Source organism: Euprymna scolopes, chromosome 7 (assembly GCF_053919585.1).
Source record: "Euprymna scolopes isolate OS-2025 chromosome 7, ASM5391958v1, whole genome shotgun sequence".
NCBI lineage: Eukaryota > Metazoa > Mollusca > Cephalopoda > Sepiida > Sepiolidae > Euprymna > Euprymna scolopes.
Window position 1 is genome coordinate 93,338,150 of NC_136488.1, and position 17,265 is coordinate 93,355,414.

General features: G+C 32.0%; 1 protein-coding gene across 5 annotated transcripts in view; it reads left to right on the forward strand.

Annotated features, from left to right (window-relative positions):
• Positions 1 to 17,265, forward strand: part of LOC145279834 (uncharacterized) — a 192,612-nt gene that overhangs the window by 55,030 nt on the left and 120,317 nt on the right. For all 5 annotated transcript variants that reach the window (XR_013868465.1, XR_013868466.1, XM_080131264.1 and 2 more), the window contains one exon: positions 14,045 to 14,190. Coding sequence is in view for 3 of the 5 variants with exons in the window: in XM_080131264.1 (XP_079987390.1) it covers positions 14,070 to 14,190 (121 nt within the window). In the remaining 2 variants the exon portion in view is untranslated. The remainder of the gene's footprint in view (positions 1 to 14,044; positions 14,191 to 17,265) is intronic.

Here is a 17,265-nt window from a genome sequence, read left to right on the forward strand (position 1 = left end):
GTATATTTGATAACTTCTGACCACTCCATGAAACTATTTACCACAATAAGGTAATAAATCCCATTCAGTGTTCCTACATATCTATAAGTAATCTTGACCATAATCTGTTCATTTCTCCATCCATAGATTTCAGTCCCATGGGGGTGGGGGGGGGCATAGGTCATCCACATTTTTTGTAGATGCTTTTGTAGCGAGGAGTTCTTTTTTCGGGGTGAGGGTGCTGGCACCATACCCAACCTTCCCAGAAGATACATACAGCACCTAGCCTTCCCAAATAGTCACCCATCTGGTGATCTGGCAAGAACCGGTATGTCAACTGTATTGTGTCGTTTGTGGGCACAGATAATTTTTTACTGATCATGCTTTTCCTACAATTGCACAACATCTAAAAAATTCCACCAGATCTTTTATTTCTTTTTCTATACCAGGCCAACAAATGTAATGCCTCTTAAGAACTTTTATTCTCGTAATTTGGGGATGTTTCGTATGAAAATCCTTCAATATTTTTTCTCAAGTGATATTATCACGCTTTTTCTTAAGTGATATTATTACGCTTACCATATGAAGAAAATATCACAAGAAGAAAAATGTTTTTGCAATTTAACTTTTTATTTTGTCAGCTGATGATTTCTTTTTCATTTTTCTGTAATATAAGATGGTCAATTTTAGTGTACTTGTGACACAGGGGATTTGAATCCTTGTGGAGTCACTCCTATGGATTGACAAAGAATCATAAGTTTGTTCTGAAAATAACATAATAATATTATGATCTGAAAGAAAAAAACATAAGGTATCTTTTAAATCATAAACTACTTAAGCCATTTCTGGGCTTGACTTAAATTTTCTATCAATACTAAAAACTGACTTTATAAGTACTGAAATCCTCTGGGTGCCTATTTCTTGCCAGTACCAAATTTGGCTTTAAATCTAATCTTGATGGTTATTGGTAATTCTTTCCTATATTGCAAAGTAAGTTTTTATCTCCATTTCTGTATTTAATGCAGTCACCATTGTTTCCGCTAAAGGTTCGTTTAGTTTCAGAATTATCCATGACAATCCGTTTGAATATCCTATTTTCTTTGATATAAAGAATTCAATTGTAAATGTATATAGTTTAAAAGAATGGTTCCTCATCTTAGCAGATAATGGGTAATATGAGCCTTCTTTAGACTCAAATATTGAGTAGAACCCCAAGATACAGTGGCCCCGGGATACGTTTTTTTCAAGTTACGATGTGGAATACAATGTTTTTCCAGACCCTGATTACAGTATTTGCCCCGTTTTACTGTGTTATTTACAATGTCATTTAATTATATACATATGTGTTATACACTGTACTGTATTTTGTAACTAATTTTTAATATGTACTGTATAAAATTTTGCTTAGGCCATGCCATACAGCGATTTCACTAACCCTGGAACGGATTAATGCTGTATCCCAGGGTTCTACTGTAGTAATAGATGGTGGTCAGTAAGCAAAATAAATCCTCTTCCATGTAAAAATTTAGTAAATTTTTTATTGCAAACATACTAAGTGCTCCTTCTTTTATTTAATTTTAAGTATTTTCTGTTTTCTTGATGCATGGACTTCAAACTATTCATTATTTTCCTTGTGTTGTATAACATCATCTAATCTAAAGTTATTAGGATCAGTCACAACATATTTCTGTATTAGGATCATAATGCATAACAAGATTAGTTAGATTTTAAAGCTTTCATAATTTCTTTGAATGCCCTTTGATATTCAGAAGATCTGCTCCTTTTCGTATCTTTTTTACTAAATTAGTGGAATAAAATTGTTGTAATAATTTGCAAATCCCTCAAAATCTTGTAATGTGTAAACAATTATTGGTAGAAGTATATTTAGTTTTTTTAGTTTTTTTTTTTCATTGCTATAGCCCTGGTTAGATCTGACTTTCAGTCCTTTTCATCAATTATGTGTCCCATGTATTTAATTGTTTAAAAAAAATGCTTTTAGCTTTTATCAATGCCTAGTTTAAACGCACATTTTGGTCCCCCCGATTTATCAGAGAGACACATATGTTTTCAGTGGCATCGGTGCTTCCATGTGTCTGTTAGTCCGGACAATTGTTGCCAGATAACTGTCCATTAGTTTTTCCTGAAATTTTGCCACAAATTGTATTTCATTAAATAGATGTGCACAGTAAAAAAAAATTTTTTTTTTTGCAAAAATTCCTGTTGCGTCCCCAGGAGCTCAAAAAAGGTCAAAAATGCCCCAAAATGGCCAAAGATGATACGTTTTGCCCCATAACTTTTGATCCATCCATTAGACTTTTCTGAAACTTGGCCAAAATGTGGAGCCCATTATTCTTAATACAAATCCAGTATGGGTGACCCTGGCAAAATTCTGGTTCGTGTCCCCGGAGTCTTTCAGTGCTAAAAATGCTCCTTCTTGTGGCTCTTTTTTTGATATTTCTCAACAAAAACTTCATATGTCTGACTATATAGTGGTTTTGCATGGTGGTCAACTCAAATATACGTCTTAAGGCCTGAAACTGCACCGTTATCCCTTTACACTGGGTTGAAAAGGTCAAAAATGCACCAAAATGGCCAAAAATGACACTTTTTCCTCCATAGCGTTTGATCCATCCATTAGATTTTCCTGAAACAGCCAAAATGTAGAGGCCATTGTATCTATATAAATAAAATAAACTCATTTTTTCCCGTCTGATTTTGACATTAATAGGATTAAAAATCAAGATATTTCATGCAAATATAATATGCACAAACGGCAGAACAATATCTGAGGTGTGTTATAGGCTTATTATTTCTCAAATTCCTCGATAATCTTAGATTTCTATACTTTTTCTACTGAGAAGTCACGGCCAAAATCGGTTAAGATCAATGGAAGTGGTAAAATATTTTCTCTCTAATAAATTCCTCCTCCCCCTGCCACCACTTAACACCGTTTGGGGATCGTTCACAAGGAACAGTTGAGAAGAGAACACCGGTTTGGCTTCGTAGTTCTTTCATGTGAAGTTATTTAAAATCACTAAACTAAGCTGCAGTGCTCTGTGGCGTAGTGGTTAGCGTGCTGGACAATTCACATTATATTTTCACGTTCGCGCCGACCTACCGTAGTCGTTTTTTTTTTTTTTTTTTTTTCCTAAACAACTGGAATGGACTTTTCTTGGTGGCCGAACTGTTAACGTTGCAGATGTTTTTTTTTTTTTTTTCACACTTCATTTTCCTTCGTGACTCCGGGTTTGATCCTTCCTACTTACCTACCATAACATTTTTTAAAACTCTCCCCCCCCCCCCCCGGGAAACAAACACTCGGGCAACGCCGGGTACCCCCGCTAGTTCTTAATATAAATTCACTATGGATGACTCTGGCAAAATTCTGGTTCACATCCGTCTGGAACTTTTAGGGCTTAAAAAACATGCCTTTTTGGAGCTTTTTTTCATATTACTCAAACTTGATATGTATGGCTATATAGTGATTTTCCATGGCACTGAATTCAAATATACATGTCTTCAGGCGTAGAACTGCAATGTTTGTCCATTTTCACTGGGATTCAGCGTTCCCAGGAGCTCAGAAGGGGTCACAAATACACCTAAATTGCAAAAAATTACCCATAACTTTTGCCCCATCCATTAGATTTTTCTGAAACTTGGCGAAAATGTGAAGGCAACATTGGCCTTTCACACTTCTCACATTCATTATTTCTTCATTATTTTTTGTGGCGTCATCTCACATGCAGCACCAGAGGGGAGGGAGGTCACGCATGCGCGTCTTGTTTTATTTAACATAAATTGGGATTTACCCAAGCATAGTCAGTTTTATTTCGAACTCTGATTATTGCTAAATGGTCCAGTTCTTTTTAAATTATTTTAAATTTTCACATATATACATGCTTACGAATAAATGTAGTATAATCTTCTGTATTCTTTGTAGTCATATTAAGCCATTGTCAATGTGTCTTGAAAAGTATATTACTTTCATGCAAAATTTTTGTTAACAAAGTATCTAATTTGTAATTTTTTAAGCAATAAACTTTTCTTTTTTGTCTAATTATATTAAATAATCTTTACAGAAAATTTCTTTGTATCTTTGAAAATATTCTCCAATTCTATTGATTACAAAATCCTGAGAAAAAAGATAGTTACCCTGGTTACTCTTTTGAGAACTTTTCTAAGAGTTGTGCTGTCAGTTGAAATCTTTTCCATGTTGTTTTCCTTATTGGTTTTCAAATTCCAATGAGGGTTGTGGATTTGGAGATTTCAGAAAGAGTGATTTGAACTCATAAGAATGTTAGAAGTTAGATTTTTTTTTTTTTTTTATTTCCAAAGAATTGATGGACAGTCTGAATATTAGAAAACTTAAAAACAAGGGTTCAGATTTAGATAGTATAGAATCCTATGAGTCAGTCGGACCCTATACCTTACGACACCTCAAACCTGCATAGTACACAACATTACAGTTGTCACCATGTCTGTTCCTGTATTAAATTATGTGGACACAAGACCTTATATTTGATGTTTAAGTGCATTAAGCATTGAAACAAAGGACCTAAACCTCAAATAGAATAATTTTGTGTTGCTGTGGTTTAATACAAATATGATTAGACTGGTAATTGTATCATGCAATAAGTAGAATTTTTAAATCCAAAAAAACAAAAAAAAACGAAAAAACACATAAAAACTGTTTTATCAAAATGCACCAAGGTTCTGACAGTTTTTTGCAAAATGACCAAACCAACATTTATTGTCTTCAAAGAAATTATGTTTTCGATAAAGTTTGTTGGTTTGTCACTGTTTGTTAATGTACAGTCTAGTGTCCACATGGCTATACCAATAATCACTAAACTTGGTCAAAATATTGATCATGCTCTTAAAAATTGAATTAAATAGGTGATATGTAAGTCAAATGGTCAAGGTCATGGATAACTTTTTTTCTATTCACCATATTAACTCACTATTTGTCCATTACAACAGATGAAATAGTCAAAGCTGTTTGGAATCTAACCAAATATGCTGAATTGTTCATAGTGTAAGATGGAGAAACTTTGAAATATTTATTATGACTTTGTTAGTTTACTATCAGTTAAAAATATTTGACCACCGTAAAAAATATTTTTCATACTAAGTGTTATTTCTAATAAAACAAGTTAAGCACTACAATAGTTTTATTTATTCTAAATACAAATCTAATTCAAATTAACGAACACAATAAAAAAATCTCAAACTTTTGATTAATCAAAACGAGCCCCTGTGGCCATTTTCATTTCTTCAGATTCTCAACATTCATCAAGAGTACAATGGAATTTAAGTTTGCTAACTGTGATGGCTAAGACATTGGTTGAAGGATCTGCTAACTCTCTTTGTTTTAATGTATCTCTAGCAGAGTTTTCTATTATACATTGGGTTATTAGCTTACACAAATCTTTTCCCCCATAAGTCATGTTACAGTAGTGATCATTTGATGTTGGATTATGCTTGATAGTCAGTCTGATTCAATTTGTACTTCGCCTTATGAAAATCCATAACTTTGCAATTAGCAAAAGCCTCCTTTATCACCACCACTATAACAATCACCTCTATGCTTTATGATTGGTGTAATAAAAGGAGTTTCAACGTTTTGACCAACTTTTCATTGCACATAGACTGTTCTATTTGACCTAAAGATTTTAAACTTCGATTCATCATTTCAGAGGTTTTTATCTCACTGCTCTATTGTCGAGTCTTTATGTGCCTTGGTCCACTGGAGCGTTTTGATATTGTTTTGCTTTATCAACAATAGATTTTGGCAGCAATTACCTACTACTTGTATTTGAAACAACATTCACCTGAAGTAAGTTGAGTCGACCTTTTCTCTCCTTGCCACTACATCCCTTATGAAGATTGACAAAGCCTGACTATTTGAAGTCAACAATTGGGTGATCTCTATCCACTCGCTATTTCCAGGGTTGCAGAGTCGGATGGTAAAAGTTTGACTGACTCCGACTCCTTTGATATCCTCGACTCCGACTCCTTAACCACTATGTGGAAATCTATTTTGCAGTTCCATATACTAGCCTCCCACACCTATTCAGCATATACTTTATAAATACTTTTCATGTATATCATTTTGTACGTTTAACATTCACTTGTATGATAAATATACTCACATATACACTCAACCAGCTTTATAGAATAAGTTAAGATAACAAAGAGATAAAAAATTTACAATGAAATTTTATGATGCTATCAGTTCAAAAGGGAATACAATGTTTAGAGATAGGTAAACCTCTTTAGGCCATGGCATTTCAAAGTCAAACGCTTCTCATCAGAAGAGGGGAGTAAAGACACATATTCAGAGAAGAAATTTTTTAAAAGATAATATTGCCTTTATAAAAAGAGGATCAAAGTAAAAACAAGAAAAAGCTATTTGCTTCTTATTGGTTTAGGTCCTTTTTTCTTTTAGATAAGATTGTAATTCCGGATCGATCCTGGACTACCAAATTCCATTTGATTCAGAAACTGGATAACTTTCGGATTACAATCTGATTGTTATCCAATGTAATCCACAGTGATCTCACTCTAAGACAGAATTTTCATTGATCCTGTGTTACATCACAACCAAAACGAAAACAACTGTCCAGACAAGATTTGCAGTGATCTGATGGACTGAAATATCTTGATGAAGTAGAAGCATTGCAGTACAAAATATGATATATCTCCAAAAAAAAAAGCAAAACCATACAAAAACTACTAAATTGTGCAACTGGTAAAACCAAACAGGAAAACCATGTAAAAAAAAAAAATGAATTTATTGGACTTAAGGAGTCGGATAAAAAAAAAAATCTGACTCCGACTGCGCAACCCTGGCTATTTTAACAGAAAACTCTAGGTTGGGTTCCACGTCTGGTTTAACCATCATCAATAGAATTTTTCTTTATCCACCATATCACTTTTTCCAACCCAGTAGGGGAGCTCGGGCAATTGTCCTGGTTGACAGCGAAGGATATGACTGATCCAGCATAAATGTCTTGTGAGGGTGACTTGTTGAAGGGAGTTACTTTTACAAGAAAAATATACTGTATTTGAGAACTGCTGTCATCAGGCCAGTACTGACTGCCATAAAGGTGGATTATTCACACCAGTGCTCAGCAGATTCTTATATTTGTATTGTGCCTTATCTCAGTTCTTGACTAGAGCTAGTAATTGAGTTCGCAGAAGGCATTACGTGTAAGGTGAATTCAGCTCTACCTTGATCTGTGGTTGTGATAATGGCACCAAGATATTTGAACTTCCAACCTCTTAAACAGCATCACCATTAAGGACAGTGGGTGTTTTGTCTGTTATGGCAAAATCAGCAGCGAGTGCTTTTGTCTTTAAGGCATTTATTTTCATCTTAATCTGTGATTGCAACATACTGAAGCTCATTAATAGCAGACTGGACATCAATAAATGTTTTACCAAGTAGCACAATACCATCTGTGTTAACTAAGAACTAGGAAACTCTGCCATATAGACCAGCTTCTTTTTTTTTTTTTAATATTACAAAGGGGTCACCACATATCAAGGCCTGGAGGCCACCCGAGGATAAAAGCCAATGTGTGTATGGTAGTCATTGGAACAATAGTATAATAATTGTTAGTAGTGAAAATTTGGTATAATTAGATTATTTAAGAGGACGGTTCAATAAGAACTTGTTTATGCTGGATTTGAAGACACCTATATTGTAGTCAGCTGGAAAGCAGACCAGCTGGACAGAGTTCCACAGGTGAGCAGTTCTAAGAAAGAAGCTTTGTTCATGAAATCCATATTTAGGTTTAGACACCGGTAGAGAGTGGGGGAAATTTTTGATAGTGATTTTGGCTAGACAAGTGTTTTATTTATTTATTTATTTTCATGAACAATTATTTTTTCTTGTAGGGTGGGATTGGGCAACCGTTGTCTTTTTTTTTTCTTCTTTTTTTTTTAAACTAAATTAAGGCAGATGGGATATCTCCCTTAGGATTAGATAGACTTTTCTACGATCTCATCAGACAATGTCAAAGTAGGGTGAGAAAAGACAGTAGATGTGGAAGAAACTTTGCTAACCGGATAACTTTCCGATATATGGTTTAAGATGGAGACAAAAGAATCATTACAAAATTTCTGTCTACACATAAACTCGAAATCACTTGAATCAGCAAAATGTAAAGTTCTTGTCCAAAATTCCTTCTATATTCAAAAAGGAAATAAAGAAAAATGTTTATGATGTACATACCAATGATGAAACAAAAATATCATGTTCCAAAAATGACAAATTTATCAAGTAGTTTTACTTTTAAATAAGAAAATCAAATTTTATGAGCATCCAAGGAGTAACTGTCTTGCCTGCCATTTTGCAAAATAATTTTCAAACAAACGAAGTAACTCAACGATAATTCAAACTAAATTTATGTTTTAATGCCTACAAGTTCTTTTCTTTATGAAAAGAAAACTACAAACTACTTAATAAATTTACGTGAGTTTTGGAATATATTTTCATTTTGTCACAGGTATGTACATCATATAGATTTTACTATATTTTTGTTTTTTAATATAGGGAGAATTTTGGACAAGAACTAAAAGTATCTCTGTTAATTCACATAACAGAACAGAATAAAAAAAAGCCCAAAAGCCAAAATCCTTCCACTTAGTTCAATCTTTATTCATGGCATTTTCTCTCTTGTAATTTTTTTTAAACCTCCAACTCTGCAACTGCCTATCACTCCTTATTTTTATTTATTTAGTGATACACACTTTTTATTTCTTTGATGGTCAGTATCTATTTTTTATTGCAAAGACTATGGATAATTAGTATCATTTCTTATTGGTTGTAAAAGGTTTACATTGGGGAATTTTGCTTGCTTATAAAAGAAAAGTTCAATTTTCACACAAGGGAAAATAAGAATTGTGCTCTAAAATAAGCGCAAAAGGTTGAATTGGGTTTGTGTGAACTTTTGCTTTCATTCATGGAACTTATTTTACTTGAAAAAATGTCTTAACATGTTTCATGCTTTGAGCCCATTGTAGTGGTTGCTGGTTCTTCTATTGGAGGAAGAGAACAATGCTTTGCAATAGCTGTCTGGGGCTTGACGTCATTAAGCAATCAACTGTTAACCAATGTTGTAGCAAACAAGGGAGAGCCTTAAGGATTTGAGTTTATATAGGCTTGCTTACGTGCTCCTTAAGGGGCAGTGATTGGGTGTACCTTTCAACCAATATGTGCAATCTTTTAAAGGACAAATAAATACAACCACATTGACCAATTTATGCATGTCTTCTACATTTTAATCCATTAACATTTTTCTGGCTTTATCCATCATCTTGATTGCTGCCATTTTCACATTTCAGCCGTTATACTCTTTGATCTTCTTTGGCGGCTTAGCTGCAAACTTATTGGCAAACAACATAAGACAGTCATGGACTACTAAACATAGTGACAGCTTATACACACAGTCTCACAAATTCACTCCCACACACATATATACGGACAAAACAGCATTTTCTTCATTTAGACCCTTTGAACTCTTAATTGTTCTATTAAAACACAAATAAGATTTACATATTATCTACAGATAGAATTTTGTGTCATTTACTTTTAATAATAACTCTTTCCTTTATAAAGTCTTAATTCTTTGGTAGATTGCTTTCATTCTGCATTCCATGTATTTTAGATATCTAATATAGTTTTATTTTTTTAAAGTACCTTCATAAGTTTTTGAATTAGAATTAACCCTAAAATATCTCTTAACCAACACCTGTATCAACTTTGTTATTTGTCCAAGAGGAGACTTGATTTTTTTTTTTTTTTTTTTTTTTTTTTTAGATACATACTAATATTACACGTTTGTATGCTTGTATTCTAACTAAAAAAAAAACTATATATTTATATTGCTTTTTTTTAATTAATTTTTTCTTTTTTGATGATAAAGTGCATGTAAAGTTTTTTTTTTTTTTTTGTGCATATTATATACGTGTTACCTAGAATATATCTGACCCATAATTAATAAGTTCATTAGTCTAGGAGTTTACTCCACACACATATTATTGCCACTCACACGTGTGCACTGATCCAGTTAAAGGTTTTATGACATGATGTTTAAAATTTAATGTAGAGCTTTTGCTGTTTTTGTATTTTGCTGATTTTAAAAATTAGTTTGGGAGAGGGGATTGGTTATACTGTATTTATTTTGTATACTTGGCCTATTTAAGAGGTCACAATAGTCTTGCATATGCACTGATTCTTTGAATTTCCTGATCTCTGTGTTGCTCTGTCTTTTATTTTAACTTTAATTCACAAAGTACAACATTCTAAAGGTGAAAATAGCAGCAACCAAGAAATGTGAATAATACCTTATCTCAGAAATATTGTCAATATAATAGAATGTTCTTGCTAGTGAAAAATTGAGAATTAGTCAAATAGCTTTTCTTAATTTGTCTGAGATATTTCTTGAACACATTCCATTTCTTGCACTGATCCTCTTTTTTTTAAGTGTGACCATCCAAAGCTGTTGGTATTTAAGAATTCTTCATCAGAATACACTTAACACAAATCCCTTCCATTGCACTATTTTTGCTAATGAGTCATCACTTATGTCTTGTAGAAAGTTAAACTGAACCAAAACAGGGTACATTAAATGATGAAATGAGTCTAGTTATATGTTTTTTTTTTTTTTCTTAATCTGTGGTGATTTCTGGAGTCTAGGTGACAAGTTTTCCCAGATTTCTCCACTTTTTCTGATAAAATTTGCAAATGAATTTGTGTTATTGCAATAGCCATTTACGATTGCTTTCTCACTGGCACCAACCATTGCCCTTCACTGGAATTTGGATGACAATAAGCTTGTCCAAGGTCTCACTCCTCTTTGCACTCATCCAGTGGAGGTCTGATTAGTGTTTTCTCTCCTTGGTCCTTCCATCCTCCTCGACCTTTCATGATTATTTTGTGTGGTGTCAGTTGATGTTGACACTACTATTTTTTTGATGGGGGTTAACTTATAATTATACCGTTTGCTTTGATTCCATGTGGTGTTCTATCTTTTTGTTTTACTTCTGTTGCAGTTCTATATCACTGATTAGTGTTTGTAGCTGATGTGTATTAATCTCTGCATTCAAGGGTTTTCCTTAATATTTCAGTCGTTTTCATTATTGTTATCCATTATATCTTCTTAGCCATTCTTCTGATTCCAATCTCTCCCATTCTTTTTTTAAAGTTGTTTGGGATTGTTCCTAGTACTTCTACTATTATTGGTGCGATTTTGACTTTCTTCATCTTCTGTATCCCTTTCAGCTCGCTGGCCAGTTCCATGTATTTGTTTCCCTTCTGTCTCTTTGATATTCACTCTGTGGTCTGCTGGAATTGCAAAATCTACAATCTGGCAGGTCTTTTCCTTCTTGTTAAGTATTATGACATCTGGTCTTCTTGCTTGGATGAGTTTATCTGTCTGTATGTCCATGTCCCATAGGATTTTGTGACTTTCCATTTTCAAGTACTGCTGCCAGTTTTGTACTATTTGTCTAGATGTTCAAGATGCAGTTGTTTGCATAGTTCCCAGTGTACTGCTTTTCCTACTTGATTGTGTTATTATATTCTTTTTGGGTTAGTTTGCTGCATTCACTTTGGTAGTTTACTGTTTTTTTCCTCTTTGTCTTCAGAGTCCACATTTGCTGTTTTCTTTGGTCTTATCGATCTTTGCTTTGATATAGTTGGTTTTAATCATGTTATCTTGTGTGACTTTTATTAGAGATTCAGTTTCTTTGTTTAAGTATCCTTTTCGTAGCCATGTTCAAGTGTTTTTGTGAGTTTTAGCTTTTGTCATTTTTATGAATCGTCAATTTTTCTTTTCTTGTTTTACCTCTTACCTCTCTATTCTCCATCTTGTTGATGTTTTTGTGTTATGCATTATGTATTTTTCTCATTATGTGCTTTTTTTTTTTTATGTCACTCACAGTTTTCTATCTAAACCAGTCCTCTTCCTCCATCTTTCCTTTTCACATAGTCGATCAGCATCATACTTATGTGTAGTGCATAGTGCATCATCATAAGTTTCCTTGTCTGCTGGTCGAGATGCCAAAAAGATTATACTTGTCAAATTTATGTTGTGTAAGGGGTGGGAGTGCTAACTGAGTTTGTTATCCAATTTCTTTTCTTTTTTTATTATTAATTTTTAAATGTTAGTCTGGCTTATTTTAGCATTTGTATATTTTATTTTTTCTTATTTACTTACTTACTTTTCTGATCGGTAGTTATGATTATTATATACTAGCGAGGGTACCCGGCATTGTCTGGTTGTTTGGAGGTATGTGTAAGAAGGGGGGGGTTAAAGTAAAGAATAAGCGTAGTAATAAAGTAATAACCCTGTTTAAATAATAATAAAAAAAACGATGGTAAACTTCTCTACAAAATCGGCGAAACCAAAAAAAAAAAAAAACAGCGAACAAACGTAAAAATTCTTTAAAAAAAGAAATCAGAAAAACAAAAAGGAAAAATCAGGGGAAAAAAAATGAACGTGTTCAGAAAAACTAAAACAAAAAAACACAGCAAAAAAAAAAAAAATGGCCTAAATAACCTTTCGATCTGGTTAAGTCAATTCCAGGTTTTTTAAGCAACTATGAAGTAAAGAAAACCCAACCTGGTGTTCTTTCGTAACTGTCCCTTGTGAACGATCCCGCAACGGTGTAAAGTAGTAGCGGGGGAAGGAGGAATTTATTAGAGAGAAAAGATTTTACTACCTCCATTTGATTGTAACCGGTTTTGGCAGTGAACTCTCAACAGAAAAAATATAGGAATCTAATATTTTCGAGGAAGTGGAGAGGTAATAGGCCTGTAACACACCTCAGATATCGTGCTGCAGTTTGTGCATATTACATTTTCATGAAATGTCTTGATTTTTAATTCTATTAAGGTCAAAATCAGAGGGGGAAAAATGGGTTCATTTTATATATATATATAGGGATATATTTTTAATATGGAGGGGAGTGTTAGTACAATCTATTATTATTATTTATTATAATCAAAAACTTGTTATAATTTATTAATTTATTTACCTAATTTATTTATTACAAGCACCCGACCTTGCCTGATCGTAAAATATGCTTAAATATATTTTAATTCATGCAGATTTTGTAATTATTACCTAGCCAACTCCCTATTGGATATTATATTGTACTTAATATATATAGTACTAATTTCAAAAGATTTAAAAAAAAAAAAAAAAAAAAAAAAGACTTTAGTGCCTTCAGTTAGAATCAAAACAAAAACATTCAGTGCTCCAGCTGTGTTCTCTACCGTTTGAGCTATCAACTAATAGATGAGAAAAAGTTAAAATTAAACCACTTCAGGCTGTCAATGAATTTGCTCAAAAGTAATAGAAATATGTTTAAATGAAGATTTTGCATTTCAACTTAGTGACATACTTCTGTACACGTTATTCATCCATCCAAACAAAGATTTTACTCATTATAAACCATCCTTGGTCTATGATTACTATTTCCTGTTAATTTCAGTGTTATGTGACCAGTAGTTTAAGAGTTTATTGGTTAAATATGTTCACATACACACACATACATGCATACATCTACTGTTTCATTTATATAGATTGATTTTTTCGTAGTATTATGTGTATGTATTTCCTTATAAAATTATTGAGTGTTAATTTGAATTTGAGAGATTGTAATTATTCAAAATCGAGTCTAATCTAATCAGATGATTTATTTATTAATATACAGAAAGGGGTGACCCCTCCTCCAACTTTTTTTTGAGTTCTCTTGTGATGGTATAGGGGTGTAAATTATATTGATACCTAGTTATGCTCATATGTACACACATATATGCAAATATATTATATTTATTTGCTGTTTTACTTATTTATGTATTTTACTTTATTACAACTATTTAAAAAAATTTTTTTTTTGAGAAGTGAAGTCTATTATTATTGTAATGACCACTATGGCATGATCGACAAATATTAAGAATATATAAAATTTATTTTGTTTTTTTTTATGCTTGTTGTAGAAAACATAAATTATTTTCACTTTTTTTTTTCTTTTTACCCCCTTTTTACAGGTGGTCTGATGTGTGAAAGGTGAACATGGGTCCCCAGGAGGAGTACATTGAAACTGTCTTCACCTGTGAAGGGAATTTCTATGACCCAGATTTGCACGCACGGTTAGAACAGTTTCACCGGGGACTCAAGGATTTGCTTTTGACAGGTCAGTAACATGTATTTTGTTTGAAACTAAAGTTTTTTTTTAAAAGCAGATTTAAAATGCAAACAAACAAATGAAAAAAGATAATCAAATTAAAATGACAAGCTAAATCTTCTGTCTAAAAGAAATAACAGAATAATTTAGTTATATTGGTTTAAATAAATTTGTAAATGGAATTCATCTCTATATATTCTGTTTGTAAGCAAATAGAAATATGTGATTGGTTGACAAAAAAGAATAGGCTGAGTATGTGTGATTAAGGCAGTAATTTTTACACTCAAATTTTTATACCCAAATTTGAATTTTAGGCCTTTTTAAAAATCTGCATATGTTTCATAAATTTAAAGAAATTAACATAAAAAATATTGCATAAATATTTAAAACTAAGTCACCGTTTTTTTTTTAATAATCCATAAAAAAGTAATCATAAAAAATATTTAGCTTCAATTCAAATCAAAATACTTTTGCTTGAAAACAAATTCAAGTTATTTAAAAAAAACTTTTTTTTACAAAAAGAACAATACGTAAATATACATCATATGTCAAAGCTGTAATTATTTTATCAATGTAATGTTTTAAGCTCTATTTCTAAGATAAAAGGGCAGTTGGTAGAACTTCAGACTGAACATAAAGGTTTTGGTTTCAATTTTTGGTCATGGCATTCACTTTTTGTTAAGAATTTATTATTTACTGTTAATGTAATATTCTCTATATATTTAAAATTAGTAAAAAAATTTGATATTTTCAAGTGAGACAAATTCCACAATCTATTTAGTAATACACACAGACGATAAAACGCTTTGGATAATCACAGATTTCAAGGTAGTTCTACTAAAATATCCATATTTTTTAAACCAAAGCAAGTCTTCAAAATACTACTGTTTTGTTCGGAAATGAATATACTTTCAAATGAATTAATAAATATGAATCTTTTAAGAGTTTTAAGCAAATAAAGTGATAAAAATGTGAATGTCATAAAATGGCGTTTTCGGTAAGGTTTTGTAGTCCCCACTCGGATTTCTAAAGGCTAGTACCGCAATTGTATGAAGAATTTTGTCATGAAAGTTTGGAACCAATCAGAAGAGGTGTTAATCTTTATACTGTCAAGTGTCTGAAATATTTTTGACCATTTCTTTTTTTTTTTTTGTCGTGTTGAAAATAAGACTTTAATATGATGAGTATTGAACATTTTGATAAAAAAATTTCTTCGGACACCCACTAGTAAGTAAATCAATCTTTTTACTATCTTTATCAATTAAAAGTATTATTGTATAGTGAGTAAGACCGCGGTAATTAATAATATTTAAAATGACCTACCGGAAAAAAAAATGTTTCTATTTCTCGAATTTGGATAAATGAAGTTAGTATTAGCAGCAGCAGCTGTAGTATTAGCAATAGCACAGTGTAAACAACACGCGTTCTTTAATTTTTATTCAAAAACGAATTAAATGAAAATATGAATATAAATGTTTTAGAGCTATTTTGTTATCAGAATAACATTAGTTTATAACTATTTGGTTTTCAGAATATGTAATAGCAACGATCCTAACCAATTTGGCATTATGAATCCGTTGCAATTTCTCACATTTCTGGTCAAATTTAAAAACATTGTTAAAAAAACAAAATAAACTTCTGTAGATATATAACTTGCATGCACTTTTATTCATTGCATTAGTTTTGAACAGCGAATTAAAACAATGTTTTACTGCAAACAGCCCAAAATGTTTTTTCAAAATCAAAATAAGTATCAAAATCTCGTTTGTATTACTGTACACATAGATTCGAAAAAGTTGTCAAAAACAAATATATAACAAATAAATGTTATCAAAGGCCAGACAAGTTACTTTTCTAACTAACTGGATATTTTTTTAGTGTTTTTATTTAATGTAACATGTTTATTCAGCTCGAAAAACATAGTGTTTACTGATGTATTGGAAAATTAAAAATGGCGCCCGACTCCTTCTTTGACATGGTAAGTTTGAGAAAAGGAGTTAAAAATAAAAAAAAAACTATACAAAATACTGTTAAAAACCCACCGAATATATGTCAGCCTATGTCACGGTAACATATATTGAGCAAGTTTCTAACAGTATTTTGTCTAGTTTGAGTGGCAAGCCCCCCCTCCCCCTACCTCTGTAAGCCACATACAAGCGTCTAAAACAAACAAAAAATAGATCCTTCCTTAAAGAAAAATGCACATGATTTATCTCCCATAAAAATAAATTGGTTAACTGTCCTAAAATGCTAGAATGGCCTGGAAATGGTGAATCATTTTACATAAAATTTTTGTGACCCCCCCCCTCCTAATATTGTTTTTGTTTCTGTCAAGTCTTCAGTATGTTTGCACATAATTTTCCTTAGACATAATTTTCCTTAGCCTTACAATTAATTCAAAGTTCACATGGCAACCCCCCCCCATGTTCTCATTGCATAAAAACCCTCTTAAAACCACACATAATCGTCTTATAAAAAAACAAAAAGCATACAGGTTTATCTCCTATAGAAAAAAAAAAAATGTTTAACTGCCCTAAAACGCTAGAATGACCTGTATTGGGGAATTATCTGTAAAATTTTTCATGGCATTTCATACATAATTGCCTATAAAGGTATAATCACATTTTGGAGGATGATCAGAAGGGGTGGAGGGGAGTTAAACAGAAGGCGTTAATCTACAATAATACCAAAATAATATTGCAATATATTCATTTTTAAACTGTTCTATGTTTAGATTTAAGTTTTTTGTACATAAAGCACATTACAATTCAACTTTGAGTTCTCCAACTTCTTTTCTGTTTATGGATACATGTCATTTTTAAGGGATTGCAGCATATTTATGCACATTTACTGCAGATTATTTCGAAACCATGAACTTTTGGAGATTTTCAGTCGCATATTCTGATTCCTTGCACAAAAATACACTTATATGGTAAATTTCATTGCTTAATCTTGTGTTTTAACAAAGATACAACATTTTTACTGAAAAAGTCATGTAAAAAAGTGACAAAACGCATATTTCAATTTTTTCATGTGTATTGCTAATCTATTTATTACATTTGAAAAAAAATTGTGACTTACAGA